The sequence below is a fragment of the Paralichthys olivaceus genome, chromosome 12 (assembly GCF_024713975.1).
Source record: "Paralichthys olivaceus isolate ysfri-2021 chromosome 12, ASM2471397v2, whole genome shotgun sequence".
Lineage (NCBI taxonomy): Eukaryota > Metazoa > Chordata > Actinopteri > Pleuronectiformes > Paralichthyidae > Paralichthys > Paralichthys olivaceus.
The window spans coordinates 8,052,006-8,066,759 of record NC_091104.1 but is presented as its reverse complement, the minus strand read 5'-3'; the positions used below and the strand labels follow the sequence as shown (position 1 = coordinate 8,066,759).

At 44.0% G+C, this 14,754-nt stretch overlaps 1 protein-coding gene across 3 annotated transcripts in view; it reads right to left on the bottom strand.

Annotated features, from left to right (window-relative positions):
- Nucleotides 1-36: 36 nt before the first annotated feature.
- The window catches only part of stard9 (StAR-related lipid transfer (START) domain containing 9), a 37,163-nt gene continuing 22,445 nt past the window's right edge, over nt 37-14,754 (bottom strand). For all 3 annotated transcript variants that reach the window (XM_020098124.2, XM_020098125.2, XM_069536202.1), the window contains 13 exons: nt 14,153-14,346; nt 13,462-13,942; nt 6,696-13,337; nt 6,305-6,502; nt 6,011-6,194; nt 5,700-5,846; nt 5,454-5,553; nt 5,101-5,267; nt 4,896-4,960; nt 4,577-4,779; nt 3,730-3,809; nt 2,783-2,941; nt 37-2,078 (listed from right to left, as the gene is read on the bottom strand). In XM_020098124.2, the coding sequence (XP_019953683.2) occupies nt 1,977-2,078; nt 2,783-2,941; nt 3,730-3,809; nt 4,577-4,779; nt 4,896-4,960; nt 5,101-5,267; nt 5,454-5,553; nt 5,700-5,846; nt 6,011-6,194; nt 6,305-6,502; nt 6,696-13,337; nt 13,462-13,942; nt 14,153-14,346 (8,722 nt within the window). In that variant the 3' untranslated portion in view covers nt 37-1,976. The remainder of the gene's footprint in view (nt 2,079-2,782; nt 2,942-3,729; nt 3,810-4,576; nt 4,780-4,895; nt 4,961-5,100; nt 5,268-5,453; nt 5,554-5,699; nt 5,847-6,010; nt 6,195-6,304; nt 6,503-6,695; nt 13,338-13,461; nt 13,943-14,152; nt 14,347-14,754) is intronic.

The following is a 14,754-nucleotide window of genomic DNA, read 5'->3' as shown; positions in this document are numbered from 1 at the left end:
ACAGATGATCAGTTCCAAAATGGGGAGAAATAACGATTCACTTGAAAATATGTTGTATTCATTGAAAAAAAAACGTCCAAGCACTCAGGGCAGAAAACAACTTATTAGCAACAAAAAGCAGAGTGTTTATAATAAAATACATTTACCACACAATGTCAAAACATAAATAACAACCAATGAGCACTTTTTAAAATACAAACAGAAGAAATCAGTACAAAAAAAAAGTCATTCTTCCTTCGCTCTTCATCTGTATTTTTGTTTTTTCTTTGGTTGCCGCGGGAACGTCTTCAGTCACAAACTTGAGGCGAAACAGTCGCGACCCTTCAGCTAGTGTAAATAATATGGCTTCATGTCTGGATCCAGCAGCTTTGACTGAGAGCAGTCCTGCTTTCGATCGGCTTCTGCATAGTTTTTAACGCCGCACAACAAAAAAAAAGTGCGTCACATTGATAAATGCATCAACTGCTCTGTGCGAGCAGCTCTGCTCACAAACGACAACTATAAAAACACATTCAATAGTATTTCAAACTGCAGGCAGGAGGATGGAAATAAATACAACACGCTTCTGAGAACAGGAGAGAGAAAACAAAAAAGCCCTTAAAACTCAGCTTATGCAGATTTGTGGTACCATAAAGAACGGATAAGAAACAGGAGGGTCACATGTTCGTCTACACTTGAATCTGTGTCACTGGGTTGAATGTCGATCAGACTTGTTAAATCCTGACTCGTCCTCTCACTGTTTTTGCTACAGAACTGTTTTAACATCAGATTTTATATTTATATATATATCTATATATAAAAGGAGCTGCTAAGTGGTTAAAGGTTGCAGTGCTCATTCAGATAATAACAGTCTAAGACTAAATAAATAATCCTTCGTATTCCTTCAATATTTTATCCCACACATAGATCAGGGAATGTACAAAAAAGATTTTTACTTTCTTGCATCAAAATGAATTTATAATTGGTACAAATCATGTACCTGAAATTAAACCTTCCTTTAAATCTTAGTGGGACTTCTGCTGTGCTCCACTAATGTGCATAAAGATAATGAAACACAAACCGCTGCACCTTTACCAACCATGAAATCTCTTTTTTCTGTCACAATTTCTTCTTCCCTAAAAACTTTTTTTAAAGTCCCTCACATACTCAATATATCTGAAGGGCATTTGAAGTTCCAAACAAAATCAGGGCTGAACAATATTTGCAAATATTTCCTTCATAAGTCGATGTCAGGAGAATTCAGGTGTTGGGTTTTGTTTTTCATATAAAAAGATAATTAAAACATAAAAAATGTGCCTCAATGTGGAAAATATCTTCTACCCACAATACCGACAAGTTAAAATAAAGCATCTGCATAAACTGATCTGGTGCAAAGTGATGCTGCCCTCTGAAGTCACATGTAACTACAAACCTGGCTGCATCTATTGATCGTAGATAAACACGAATCTTACTGACAGACACCAACTAACCATTAACTCTAATGTGGTATTGACCTTGACTTGAGAATACCTGGATGCGGCGCCACGTCTACAACATAGGAATAAAATTACACTTGCAGCTAACAGACACTGAAATAATCTAAATAGCCGGCGTTTATCTGGTTATAACAGAATTATCAAACTATTTCATCAAATGAATGATTCGATGAATCCGTCGAAACCTAAATGCAACACAGTGAATGTGCCAATGTCAAATCATTCCCTTAACACTTCACTCTTTGGTAGAATAGGATTAGGATTTTTTTGTACAAATAGAAAAATACAGTTTCAATATCTTATAAAAAAATTAACTTCATATAAAAAAAAAAAGCTGCTTCAACTTGTAACTGGGAGTCAACATAGAACAGTGCTCATGAAAAAACTAAAAGTCAAGTAAATACATTTCAGGTGCAAATTCCAAAACACAGACTAACTCCGTGCTGGAGAGAGCTCAGGCTAAGTGCTCACTGCTGCTGCGCCTCCATGCGTCCGCCGGATTTACGAGGAGAGGAAAACGTCGAGATCGGCGATGACGGCCGCCTGTCGCCTGGCAACGGTGTTCAAAAGTCGGGGAGGGAAGGATGGAGTTCCCAGGTCGACCTGAAGGGGGTGATGAAGATTAAGTAATGAAATAATACGACAAAGACAAAGATTATTCACATGCAGTACAGTCGCCCAAAAGTGAGACCAAAGCGTCTTGATCGCCCCCTAGTGGATGTATAAAGTATAGACCCCCACCTCCTCCTTGTTAGTGGATGGGACATGGGGCAAACTAAATTCTTCTCAGAGCAGTTGCTGATCTGTGTGACGTTTAGCTGCTTCAACAAAAAAAGTCAACTCAGTAATAAAAATAAAAGAAAACATTAAATCTACATTAAATCACCTTCCAGCCAATTTCCCTAAGATCAAGCTTCCTGCCAACGAACCGTAAAGTTAAAGCAGAGTTGGTGTTGGCCGGCAGCCTGCAATGATCGAGCTGGGCACTCAAGTTTTACAATTAATATAAATGAATGTCTGAACTAATGACAACGCAAGAATCTATCATCAGATTCTGAATGAAATGACCAGGTACTGACAGGTGGATTTAAAACACTTTCATATCTCTCGTGTGGGTCGGACAGAGGTTCAGTCCACTGATGTTGCTCTTCACATCATCCACCTTTGTCCTTTAGAGGATTCCTTTTATTGTCCATGATCAAACAGTTCGTGCTTTTGCAGGCACTTCAAATGCTCTGGTGTTTTATTAAGCACAACACATACATGAACTTCAGCCAGCTGATTAGCTGACAGCACCAGCGTCTCACCTGCAGCAGGGAGATGACTCTGGTGAATTCCTTTCCACTGCGTCTAATTGGCTGAAGGACCCAGCAACTGGGCATCATCTCCCCCCGAACAGCATCCACGCTGGGTCGAGGCAGAGACTGCTCGAACACCGACTGCATTGCAAGCACACGCAGGCCACCCTGAGGCAGAGAGAGAGAAAGAGAGAGAGGGAGAGAGAGAAAGAAGTCATCAATAAAACAGGCAGCTCAGCTTTTTGATCAGGCAAGAGGCAACTGTGCACTCACATCCAACTGATAACCAACAGCTGACACGGTTTCTTCCACAACCACTGCCTCTGGGTCGGTGTCATTTATGCTCGGTGTTGTTTACGTGAGCATTAGCACTAAATCTCAATATCATGTTCTGCATTTTGTGATGAAAAACTTCAAGCCACAGTGTTTGTTGTTAAATCTGCTATCTAATAATTCCAGAAATCTCTGTCTGTTTGTCAGCGGCTCCCATTCCTCGTTCATTCTATCAGCTTCACACTTGGCATGTGTATTGTTTAGGGTCGACTTCAGTGCAATATGGACACGCAATACGTTCATTGTCGATGCACTTTGAATACACAGCTGACCCTGTAGCAGCAGTGGCTGCGACTCCGAAATGTTGATCATGACAACAGCATGTTTACGAATACCGATTCTGAAGTTTGGGGTTCTGTGTAACGAGTCGAGCTTCACCAAACTTTGAATAAACAGGTGAACAGCTCTTTGTGCAGCAGCTTGACACAAACAGACGCTGCACTATTTGGTCCTAATTTCAAAAGGCAGCACTGTTAGATTCCTGTTTCAATGCATGTAAATGAGAAAATGTATTTTCTCAGGCAAACTAAGGCCTGGTTTTGTGTTATGCTCACTGGACCTGACAAAAGAGCGACTTGCAGTAATCAGCAGTAACGGTCGGACGACTCTGCAGCTGTGCTTACCTGTTTGGACTCCGTGCTGATGCAGCAGAAGTCCCGCGGCTGGCTCAGGTGGCACATGGACGGATCTGTTAGTATGTAAACTACAGAGACAGAGAATAAAAAAATGCAAGACTCGTCAAAAAAAGGGTTATTAAAAACATTAAAAAAATTAAATACAAAGGGGTGAGGTGATGGAACAGAATATTAAACCCTCTCACTACAAAATATACGGAAAATGACGTCTTCATAACATGATATGATGAACTACTATAATAAATCTGTATGGAAACAAACAAATAGACAAAACAAACTTTGGTGAAAGTCTAAAAAGATTTGAACTGAGCCGTGGAGACCAAGCACGAGTCCCAGCAAAGATATGAAATGCGTCATACCGCAGGTGTGAATATAGAGTCATGGTAATAGAATATACTTGTCAGTGATGAATGAGTCTCTGTATTGTACTGAAGATATCTACGGGCTGTGGATGCATAATGTGAAGTGAATACATTTGCAGGCTCCATAAAATGTAAACACTTCTGCAGCAAAGACAAAAATATAAATATTTCAACGTGCGTGTGTTCTTGCAAAAATTTTTGCAGCTCACCTTTCTACTTAAATAGTAAAATAGTAAATCTCATAAACTAATAATTCCACTGATGATTAGATTAAATTTAATGTCTTCAATAAAAAAAAAACATATATAAAATATGTTTAATCGAGAAAATGTGATCAAATATTGTAATTGTGATTATTTCATAGATAAAAATGAACTTCATATCCAGAGGTTCGAGTGTTTTTAACATAAAAAATCTAAATTAAACTTAAGTATCACTGCACTGGTATAGATGAAGCAGAGATGTTAACTCACCCAGCTGAGTGCTGTCATCTAGTGGTCGCGTCCAGACAGAACGAACTGACTGATTGTACATGTGGCTCTTGGACAGTTGGCAGATTACCTTCCACACTCTGTCCACAGGTCTGTCCAGCTCCACAGCCCCCAGGAACCCATGGACAGACGGACTGGAGGAGGGTTTATAGTAGGCCTGGATTCCTCGTTCTTCTCCTTGGTACCTTAACAAACACAAAGTTAACATTGACACTTTGGAATGGAAGTAAAGACGTCCCTTTGTCTGTCAATATAAAGGACTGATGGATCTATACGTTTTAGACAAGAGGACTAAATTCACCTCCAGTCTGCTGTGGCCTTGCCCATCACCAGGTTGGACAAGTCTCTGGCTGAAGCTAATCGCACCTGTGGAGAAACACAACATTAATAATAAACCAAATAAAATGTTTTAGATGATTATTTGAGTCATTATGATGAACAATGGATGAAGGCAATGTTAAATGACTTGGATGAAAGTTGGATCTTTCAGCTCTAGTCGGTTTTACCTCAGCCAGAGCTTGCCGAAGGAGAATGGACGTGATGTCCTGATAGGTCGTGGAGATAGAAGAGGAGGAGCCAAAGGAGGCGGTGCGTTGACGCGCACAAGTGGTGGGTGACGGAGATGAGGTCATCAGAGGATCGAAGGAAGTGATAGAAGGCTCATGGCGGACATCTAATGAGACACATGGATGTTAGAGTACGTACAGCAGGTTTATCTGGAATAATATAAGCTTCTGGATTACATCTCTAATTCTAAAACTGTTCCATTCATTCTCTGTATTTGATAATTTGAGGATTCTTTAGAAGCTTGTTCTGCCCACGTTTATTTGGCTTTAGTGAATGAATGTTCAGTTCTTACCCTGGGCAGACAGCCAGACTCTCTGTGTCTTCACACTCGGGGGACCACATGTAGGAGGACGCGTCCTGACCTTCAGCCCTTCATCCTGAAACCCTGTTGTCTGAACAGAAATAGTAACGTTGACACAGTTGTCCTGTTATTCTCAATTTAAAAAGAGAAGAGTTTTATTTTTCTATTCTTCAGCTGCACGTTCTTACGTCTCCTGTTTTTCATGTGTATCATCTGATGTCGCATCAGTGTACTGACCTGTCCACTCAGAACTGGTCTGTTGCTGTGCTGTAGCTGAACAGTGTTGCCACTGTTGTATCCTGATGTGGGTCCAGAGGAAAGACTCAGACTCGATCCGGTGCACAAGGTGCTGTTACTGATTTTCGTCCGATGCCTCAGGTCATCCTGCCCGAGACACAGATGGAGATACCAGGGAAATTATTTGCAATGTCATGAGTTAACTTTCTTTATAATTAGAAATTAAATAGCAAAAACTTTCTGACACTGGTCTAAACTATAACTACTTATAATATATACATATAATTATACATTATGAGAAATAAACTGACCTTTGCTTCTTGAGACAAGGCCTGCTGCTGCAGCCTCCTCTTCTCCTGCTCAGTCCTCTCTCGCAGTCGTTCTCGTGCCTTCGCAATCTCTGTCCTGGCTTCTTCTCGGGCTCGGCCGTAGTCACGCAACAGCTGCTCAATGTCAGACGGACACTGGCCCTCTCCTCTTGGAGGATTTGGTATTCTGTCATATTATGAATACAGCAGAAAATTCAGTTAACATTATATTGAATTAAACCTAAGACTCAGGTGACTATTCTGCTTTGTTATTTTTTGGAAGAGCCAGTGTCTTACCTGGTGCTCTCTGTGTCCTCTTGGCGGAGCTGTTGCAGGTACTCTTTACGGGGCATGGCAGCAGGAACTTTGGAGGATGAAGCTGCCTCTTGAGGAGAGGAGCGAGGATGTTTGCTGGGACTCAGACTACGAGCTCTCCGGTAAGTCTGGAGCCGCTCCTCCCTCTCCTGCCTCAAACCCTCAATACTCCTCCGATGTCTGAAGGGAAGGATTGTAAAGATTTAAATCTTAACATTGTGAAACAGGGCATTTTTCAACGTGTGTTATGTTGTATAAATAAGTTTTTTTAATTTTTTTATTCCTAAGTTATTGGATAAAATCAGAATCATCAATCCACAGCCCTCATTTCACTTACATCAAAGTGTGGGATTTGGATCGTGTGCATATTTACCGATTGTACAGCTGCTGTTTAGTCGGAGCAGAGGTTCGTGGTTCCAGCTCATCTTTGCACCTCGGGGAGAGCATCTTCAACAGCGTGTCCGTTTCTCCCAGCCCATAATGCAGCTTGGCCTCCGTCAGCTCCACGGTTAGAGGTGTGGTGTTCATGCTCAGGTTGACCGTTGCCATCACCTGCTCTCTCTCCTGTCGCAGCCTCTCTATCTCTCTTGCCCGTCTGTCGCTCTGTTCCACAGACTCCACGTTTGAACCGAAACTTTCCATCTCACTCCATTCGGGACCGTTCCTGCTCCTGTCGTGGGCGTTGCTGAGGGATGTGTTCAACTTGTTAGGGTGCTTGGATTGTTGCTGGTTGATGCCCGACCAGTTGTTGAACTTGTTGTGCATGGGCAGGTTTTCTGGGTCCATGTGGTGGTCTTGACGAGCGGACACGCTGCTGACAGGTTTAATGCTCACGAGGATATCTGTGTTGCACTCGCTGGGAGCCAGTGACACCGTGTCATCCTCTTGGAGTTGAACAGTCCCGTTGGTGACTGGTGATGAGTTGCAGGAATCGATGCAGAAATCCACAGAGTCAACGGCAGATCTTGTGTAGCCTGATGGTTTTCCATGTCTTGATGTCTCCTGCTGTTTGTGCTCAGTTTGTGTTAATATGGGACTGATGAGATGCAAAGTTTGACCTTTTTTAGATGTCCTTGGCTGAGGAGACGTCATCTGTCTTTTTGAGCTTGCATGTGTGTCATCCTTGTCTTTACAGGTCTTTACATACGTGTCCAGTGATGAACTGAGGCTTGCAGAGCATTTATCTGATCCTTCAGGCGCTGAGCAGCTCATTTCACTTCCCTTCTCAAGCCACACGGACTCTGACTGACTCGATGAAACATCACAATCAGGTGTGGACATTTGCACATTGTCTGAGACAGATGTGCAGGCCGACTGTTTGCTAGAAGGCACATTGAGGCTGTCTTCCTCAAAAGCATGGCTTGTTTTTCCGCCCACATGTTTCGAAGGACACATTGTTGTTTGTTTTCCTCTCTGCTTCAAACGTAATCTTGCTCCCACAGTCAGAATGGGAGATGATGCACGGTCTTTATACACGGCAGGTTTCTTTGAACAAGGAGACGCATCATTTCTCACAGATGAACTGTGATTTTGTTGGTTTCTTGTTGATCCTTGGGTGTTTTCAGAGGTTGCAACACTTCTATGGCACAGAGCCTCAGACTTGCTTTGCTTTGAGACTCGAGAAGAAGCCGATCTTACGCGTCTTTCAGCTGCAATCTTCGCAGGAGGCGTTTTAAGACCGCCGCTGTCCGAGTGCGATGCAGCAGAGGCGTTAAACCTCAGGTCAGGCATGCTCTGCATCTTCTCGTCCGTGTTAGCTTTTGTTTTCACCACGCAGTGCACATCCTTGTCTTGAGACACACTCACAGCCTCAGATCCGATCACTTTCACTATCACGTTGATCTCATGAGGTTTAGACTTTTCACTGGGCGTTTGACGGATGGTGACTTGCTTCTCTGCTGGTGTGAAAATCTTTTCTGTCTGGATCCCAACATCTACAGCTGTTTGAGTTGAGCAGTCTCTCGTAGTGCAGTCGACAGACTCACCACACGAGCTGCTAAGGTTCGACAAGTTGATGCTCCTCCTCGGAGTGGACCTGGACACTTCACCTGTCCTCATTTCCTGGACGTCTCCCAGCAGATCTGAGGTGCTGTCGATCAACTTGGAGAGGTGAGCCGACATGCTCTCCATGCTGACCCACGTAGGAGATTCTTTAATGTCTGTCTGGGTTTTTCGTGTTGTAGGTACATCAGTGTTGCTCCGTCTGTGACGATCTTTCCTCATTGGACCACTACTGCTGCTTTTCATCAAATTTACTGTTTGAAGCCCACGCTCTGTTTGAGTGCCATGTTCGCACGTCCTCGTCCTTTGGGCCTGTGTTTTGTTTTGCTGGGATTCTTGCTCAGATGAGTAAACGTACATGATTTCATCCACATGACTGGAGTTGGTGCCAAAACCACCAGGAGTACCGTTGCTTGACAAACTGCCACTCACTGTCAGATTGGCTAAATGACTGTTAACATCAATCTGTTGACCAGGGGCACGCTGAGACGTTTTGTTTGCATGCTCCTTATAGTCTTCTATGCTGCTAAGCGTACTGGAAAGCCCCTTGTTGGTGGCGTACGTGCTGAGGTGAGAATTGAAAGGAGAGTTCTGTCCGTTCAAACCGTTGTCCACACTGCAGCATCTTGTTATACGTATTTCTCCACTGTTCAAAAGAGGAGATTTGCAGGACAGGTCGGCGGCGCTCCCGAACGACGGGTTCTTATAGCAGTGCTGGTTTGAGTCGCCATCTTGCCACTGGTGAACAAAAGGGTTGATGTCACTTGAGGCAAAATGCATAGCGGAGTCCTGGGGCGTCAGTGTCTTTGCACTTGGAAAGATCTTTTCTGCGTTTGTCGGTTGTGACATTGCTTGAGGAGGTAATGATTGTCTTTTTTGGCTAAAGTCTCTATTAAGTTTAACCTCACTTTTACCTCGAGTTCCAGCAGAACAAGATTGAATTATAGTTTTGCTTACTAATAATGACATAGAAGAATCTGCATTGTTGCTTCTGGGCTGTTTAACTTCTTGTTTACCATTACTCTGTGTGGCAAGCTTGACCCATTTAGATGGGAGTCGGTTGTGATGCGCTCTGGTGGTTTTATCATCCTCCTCATCCTCATCTGACGACTTCAGCGAGGACTCAGAGGAAGAGGTCGGATGAGTCTGGATCTTAGACCTTCGGAACCTCTTGGTCTTTTTGGACATAAGAGCAGAGTAACCATGTGTAACACAGGATGTGTTTACATCACCTTCTCTGGACACGAGAGATCCAGAGCCATTTGTATTTTTGACAATATTTCCCTGTGGTCTTTTGAGGGGAGGCTGTATTGAACCACAACAACATTTTTCATGTTTTAACTCTGCCGAGATCTCTGGAACCTTTGCTTCGGACCAATTTGTAAATGTTCCTTCATCCTTTTTCATCACATGGATTCCTTTACTGTCGACTTCAGTGTATTTGTCACATTTGCTCTGTGAGTTTGATAAATTGTGGTTCTTGTTGTGAGTCATTTTGCTCTCACAAGCCTGAGCCAAATTATCTGCACAGATAAACTGATCCTGTGATGCGACAGACAGTTTACCTCCTGTTGTGTTATCCGCTTCAACATTTTCATCCTGGCCAGGAGAAACCGCAATCCCTTTTATCGTGGCGTTCTCATCAACAGGTGTATTCTGGTCGCTGTTTGGATCAGGTGACATGAAGAGGACACGTCCTCCATCAGAAAATGTTGTAGCTCCAGATCTGTCGGGACTGTACAAGTGAGACTTGTCAATCGCCTTTGGTGAGCTTTGTTTGTATGAATAATGACTTTTATCTCCAACATTAGATGCACATTCCAAACTGACAGCTTTCACATGTACAGATCCGCATGCATTACTAATCATTGACTGTGTTTTATTGTGTATTTGTTGAAGTTGTGGGTTATCTGGATCACCAGAAGGGACATCGGAGCAAGTCTTTATGTCCACTCTCTTCAAGTACACGTCACTTGTTACTTTTTGTTGACCTACATCATTTACTTCTTCAGATAGAGCATTTTTCTGAATAGTATTTCCGTGAAAATCAATATATTTCTTTGCTGTAGGAGAATCATTGATTGACGAAATATTCTTTCCTGGCGGCTCAGACTCTTCGTGCCTGTTAAGTGTCAGATTTGATTGGATGTCGCTGCATTTGGGAGAGGCCTCCTTGTTTATTGGCTTATTTAAAGTCCCGTCAGGAAAGTTATGAGCTTGGCTGATCTTTAGTGTCACTTTAGTGCATTCAAGCATGAAGCTCTCACTGCTCTCTCTCAATTCAGCTGACATACTTGATGCCAGGTGCTCATTTCTGTCCAGGTCACGTGTAGTTTCCACTGATACACGTCCACTGAGGTTTGTCACTTTCATCTGATCCTTCTGTTCGACTCTGACCTGTTTTTCCGTCGATGCATGTTCATCACCACAATTAGTTACAGATGATGCACTCGGGCTTTGAGTCCTGCTCGTTCTGTCACCATCACTACCAATCAATGACAATCTCACTCTCTCTTTAACCATTTCTGAGATTCTCAGGTCAATGGCACTACAAATAGCATCTGACTTCAATCCATGCTTTCTGTTTTCTAAGTGTTTTCTACGGTTATCAATAGGTGTGTCTCCCCCTTTTGTTTCTGCAACTACTTCCTCTATTCTACTTCCGTTTTCAACTACCTTTCTGTCTCCCACAGAGAAACCACTCTGGGGACTTCTGTCACTGCTTGTAGGCCCACATTTAGAGTCTTCAAAGACATGTCCAACTTCCCTCTTCATCGGCACAGAAACTGAAGATGAAGCCATTTTGTCTCTTCCTTCATTACAAGCCGAATCAAATTCATGGCCGCCAGTTTCAACTGCAGATTGCTCCCCTTTAGAGTCATTAGTGTTGTTATTGTCATCGAGCAAAATATCTTCTTGGCTGCCAACTGGTGTCGAGCAGAATGTCACCAAATCACTGCTGTTGCTCCTTTTTGGAATTTTCATGCTGCCAATAAAAGCATCCTGTTGCTCTTTGTTTCTCTTCCTGGAATTTTTACAAGTGGATTTAACAAGCTCCTGTTGAAGAGCAACATGCTGCTCAGATCCTTTGGTTTCATCCCTCGACAGCGAAAAATCTTTGGTATTCTCAGGCTCATCCTGCTGCACATCTTCAAACTTTTCAGACACCGTGTTCAGGTCTTGGCCTTGGCTAGTAGGATTTGTCGAGGAATACATTTCTGATTGACAACATGAGAGGCTCATTTCACTGTCAGAAGACATAGTGACATCACCAGCTACCACAGTAGGTGCATCTGTAAACACCTGATGCAAGTTTGATGCTTGTGCAGTGTGGGGAATCTCAGTGTGTGAGACAGAAGTGGTCTGATCTGAGGTGGGTACGGATGCTGGAGTATCTATAACAGCCTTTTCCACATTTTCAGCCTGTGACCCTGATCGCTCTTCTGTTGCAGTGAGAATCGGAGACTCCCCTGAAACCATGAGTGTGCGTTCCTGGACTGTTACATTTACACCATCCACGCTGGTGGATGTTGAGCTGCAGCTTCTGTATCCACTCTGAGAGTCTGACAGAATCATACTGGTCAGACTGGATCTGCTGCTGCTGCTGCTGCTGTCCACGTGTCTGAACATCATTCTTCTTTGTGAAGGCAGGGAATCCTTTTCAATCCTGGGACTGTCTCCTGCATCAGTGGAGGACCAGGCGTCAGTGAGCACAAGCAAGTTGTCAGGCTCCCTCGCGCTGTAGCTGCTTAGTGAGCGCGAGCTGCCGGTCAAAGTGGTCTCCATGTTACCATAGTCATCAGTCAGTTTTTGCGTTGTGTCTTTGCCTCTGGAATCTGAAACTAATGGGTTTTTAAATGGAGGATTCTCTGTTGAACCAATCTCACCTTTAGGTCTTGATCTTGGGGAAGCCTCCACTGGGATTACCTGTTGTTTCTGATCATTGTGCCACATGGGTAAAACAGGAGAATCTGTGACCAGAGAGTAAGTTGTTGCCACTGTTCGGCTAAGTCTCTCCATTGCAAGATTTTTCCCACTGCTCACCAGAGCCAAGGAGTCTTCAGACATCTGAGATTCTTCACTTTCTGCTCCACTCTGAGCTGCTTCTTCTTGTCTCAGCTGCTCTGCTAGAGCGGTCACATAAGCAGAGGACAGCGAATCAAGAGAGAAAATGCTCTCACAGTCTGACGTTCCTTCATCCCTTTCTTCTTGCTCTTCATCCCATCCGATCAGTCCCTGCTGCCTTTCAACCCATCTGCACGTCTGTTTCATCAGGGCCTCAGCGCTGTGCCATCGCCTCTGTCTGAAACCTTCAAAACGACTCCTCTGGTCAAGCTCCTCACATGAGACAGCTGCTTTGATGACACATTGGCTTCGGCTCATGTTGCCGTCCTTTAGGATCCCATCTCTTTTTTGTCTCCAGTGAAATTTGCTCGCTATCCTCCCAAAAGGTTTGAGGCCTCGTCCTCCACTCGCACCCAATGGTGGTTTCCTGAACACTTTGGACAGAGCCGTTTTTAAACGGGGCCCCACAGAACCAGAGAGAGATTTCCTGATGGTTTCTTGTCCACTGTTAGGTGTGTGGGATGGAGTTCTCCCAGTCATACAAGAGACAATTTCAGAACTAGGTTTGTCCGTTGCGGGTCTGTGTATATTTTCTTTGCTGACTGGCTGCACTGCAGTTCCAAGTGGTGACTTCAAAGTAACAGTTGAGTTTTGATCTGATCGGTTTTTAAAAGACAGATCTCGGTTGGGCAGCAGAGGTTTTCTTTCAGGCCGTTCCCGACAGGTCAGAGCTTGCGGCTCCTCACCAGATGTTTGTCCGATGTTTTCAGAGGAGTTAAACCTACTCTGGCAGGACGGACTTTTTCCTGAGAAGTTTGTTCCAGAACAGCTTTGAGCTCTTTCTCGAGGAAGACACTCATCTGACACCCACTTCCTGCTGCCAATGGAATCAGAAGTAGCAGAGGTATTTGAAGTCAGGTCTGTGGATGGGTTTCTCTTCAGGAAATGTCTGTTGAGTAGAGAAAAGGCAAATATTTAAATAAAGGTAGTCTGAGAATATATTTTCTGTATGAGCCCCTCAAATTCAGCAGCAACTAAGTTTACAGGCTTTCCATTTTACTCTATGTGCTCACCTGAAGATGGGGGTGTGTTGTGGGTAGAGCCGGGACAGAAGATCTGCTGAGAATGAGTGTCGACGAGAAACAAAGTGTCGTCCTCTGAGGTTGGAGGGGGACACTTGCTCAAGAGACTCTGGGCTGTCCGGCCCAGGAGGCAAAGTCTTTTCCAGCTGCTGCAATTCCCTCTTCGCCTCCAATAGATGCTGTTTTCGGGCAATTCTCTCCAGCTGGTACTGCAGCCTTTTCCGACGGATGCGGCTTTCAGCACGACAAAGGGCGTGATGCTTTATTAGCTCCTCCTGCACCACCTTCTTCCTGGCTTTTACCACCTGGCAGGGACGGTTCACTGTTGGATCTTCCTGATCATCTGATGTCTGGCTTGTGAGCCGCCCCGGGAGAGATTCAGGGATAACGTCTGTTTGAACTCCAGATTCTTGGGTGACTCTCTGCGTGAAAGCTGTCAGACGCTGCTTCTCTTGTAAAATCCACTGCTGGACTATTGGATAAAGAAACAAGAAGAGGAATGTTGAGCGATGGAAAACATTTACACACATATATTTATCAAATAAACTGAATTTCAAGTCGTTTTTGTTGCAATTTAAAATGAGTTTTCTCTATCCAGATTTTTGCTCGGAGTTTGAAACTTGATTGGTATCAACATGAGCAGTGACAACTTTCTACATGTGGGTGTGTGGAAAGCACTTACTCTCAGCATGCTGCTGTCGAAGGTGAGCCTGCTCCCTCTCCAGCTCTCCTTCAGCCCGTCTCTGTGCAGCCTGGATCTCCTGTCGCAAACTTTCCACGTAGCGCTGCTGCTCCTCCACACGCTGTCTCACAGTAGGCTCCTCACTGCCAGAGAGACAGGCACCCAGCTGCTCTTGGAGCTTCGCTCCCTCGACACTATAATTCCGACACGAAGATACAGGATGAAACACAGATGATGAAATAAGAGGGAAAAAAGCAAAGGCGTTATTTTACCCCAGCAAAGCATCATTTGATGTTCGAATATAGCAGCTTGGTGAGTGTTGGGTTGAAAGTAGAAGCTTCTGTTGTTGGTTTTCAGTTCAGCGTCTGAGCAGTAACCAAGCAACAATTTTGCATGTCCTGTACACAGCTAACTGGGATTGCTCAAGAGGGTGGGGGCTAATGGAAACACATGCCATCTGCACCAGCTGAAGCAAAAAGCACGAAGCACTGCCCTATTTCTAGAGCATGTACCATTGTACAACACATGTGCCTCTTATTAAATATGCATGCTGTGAGCTGGCAGAAAAAAGTCTCTGCACATCGCACTCACAGTAATGAGTT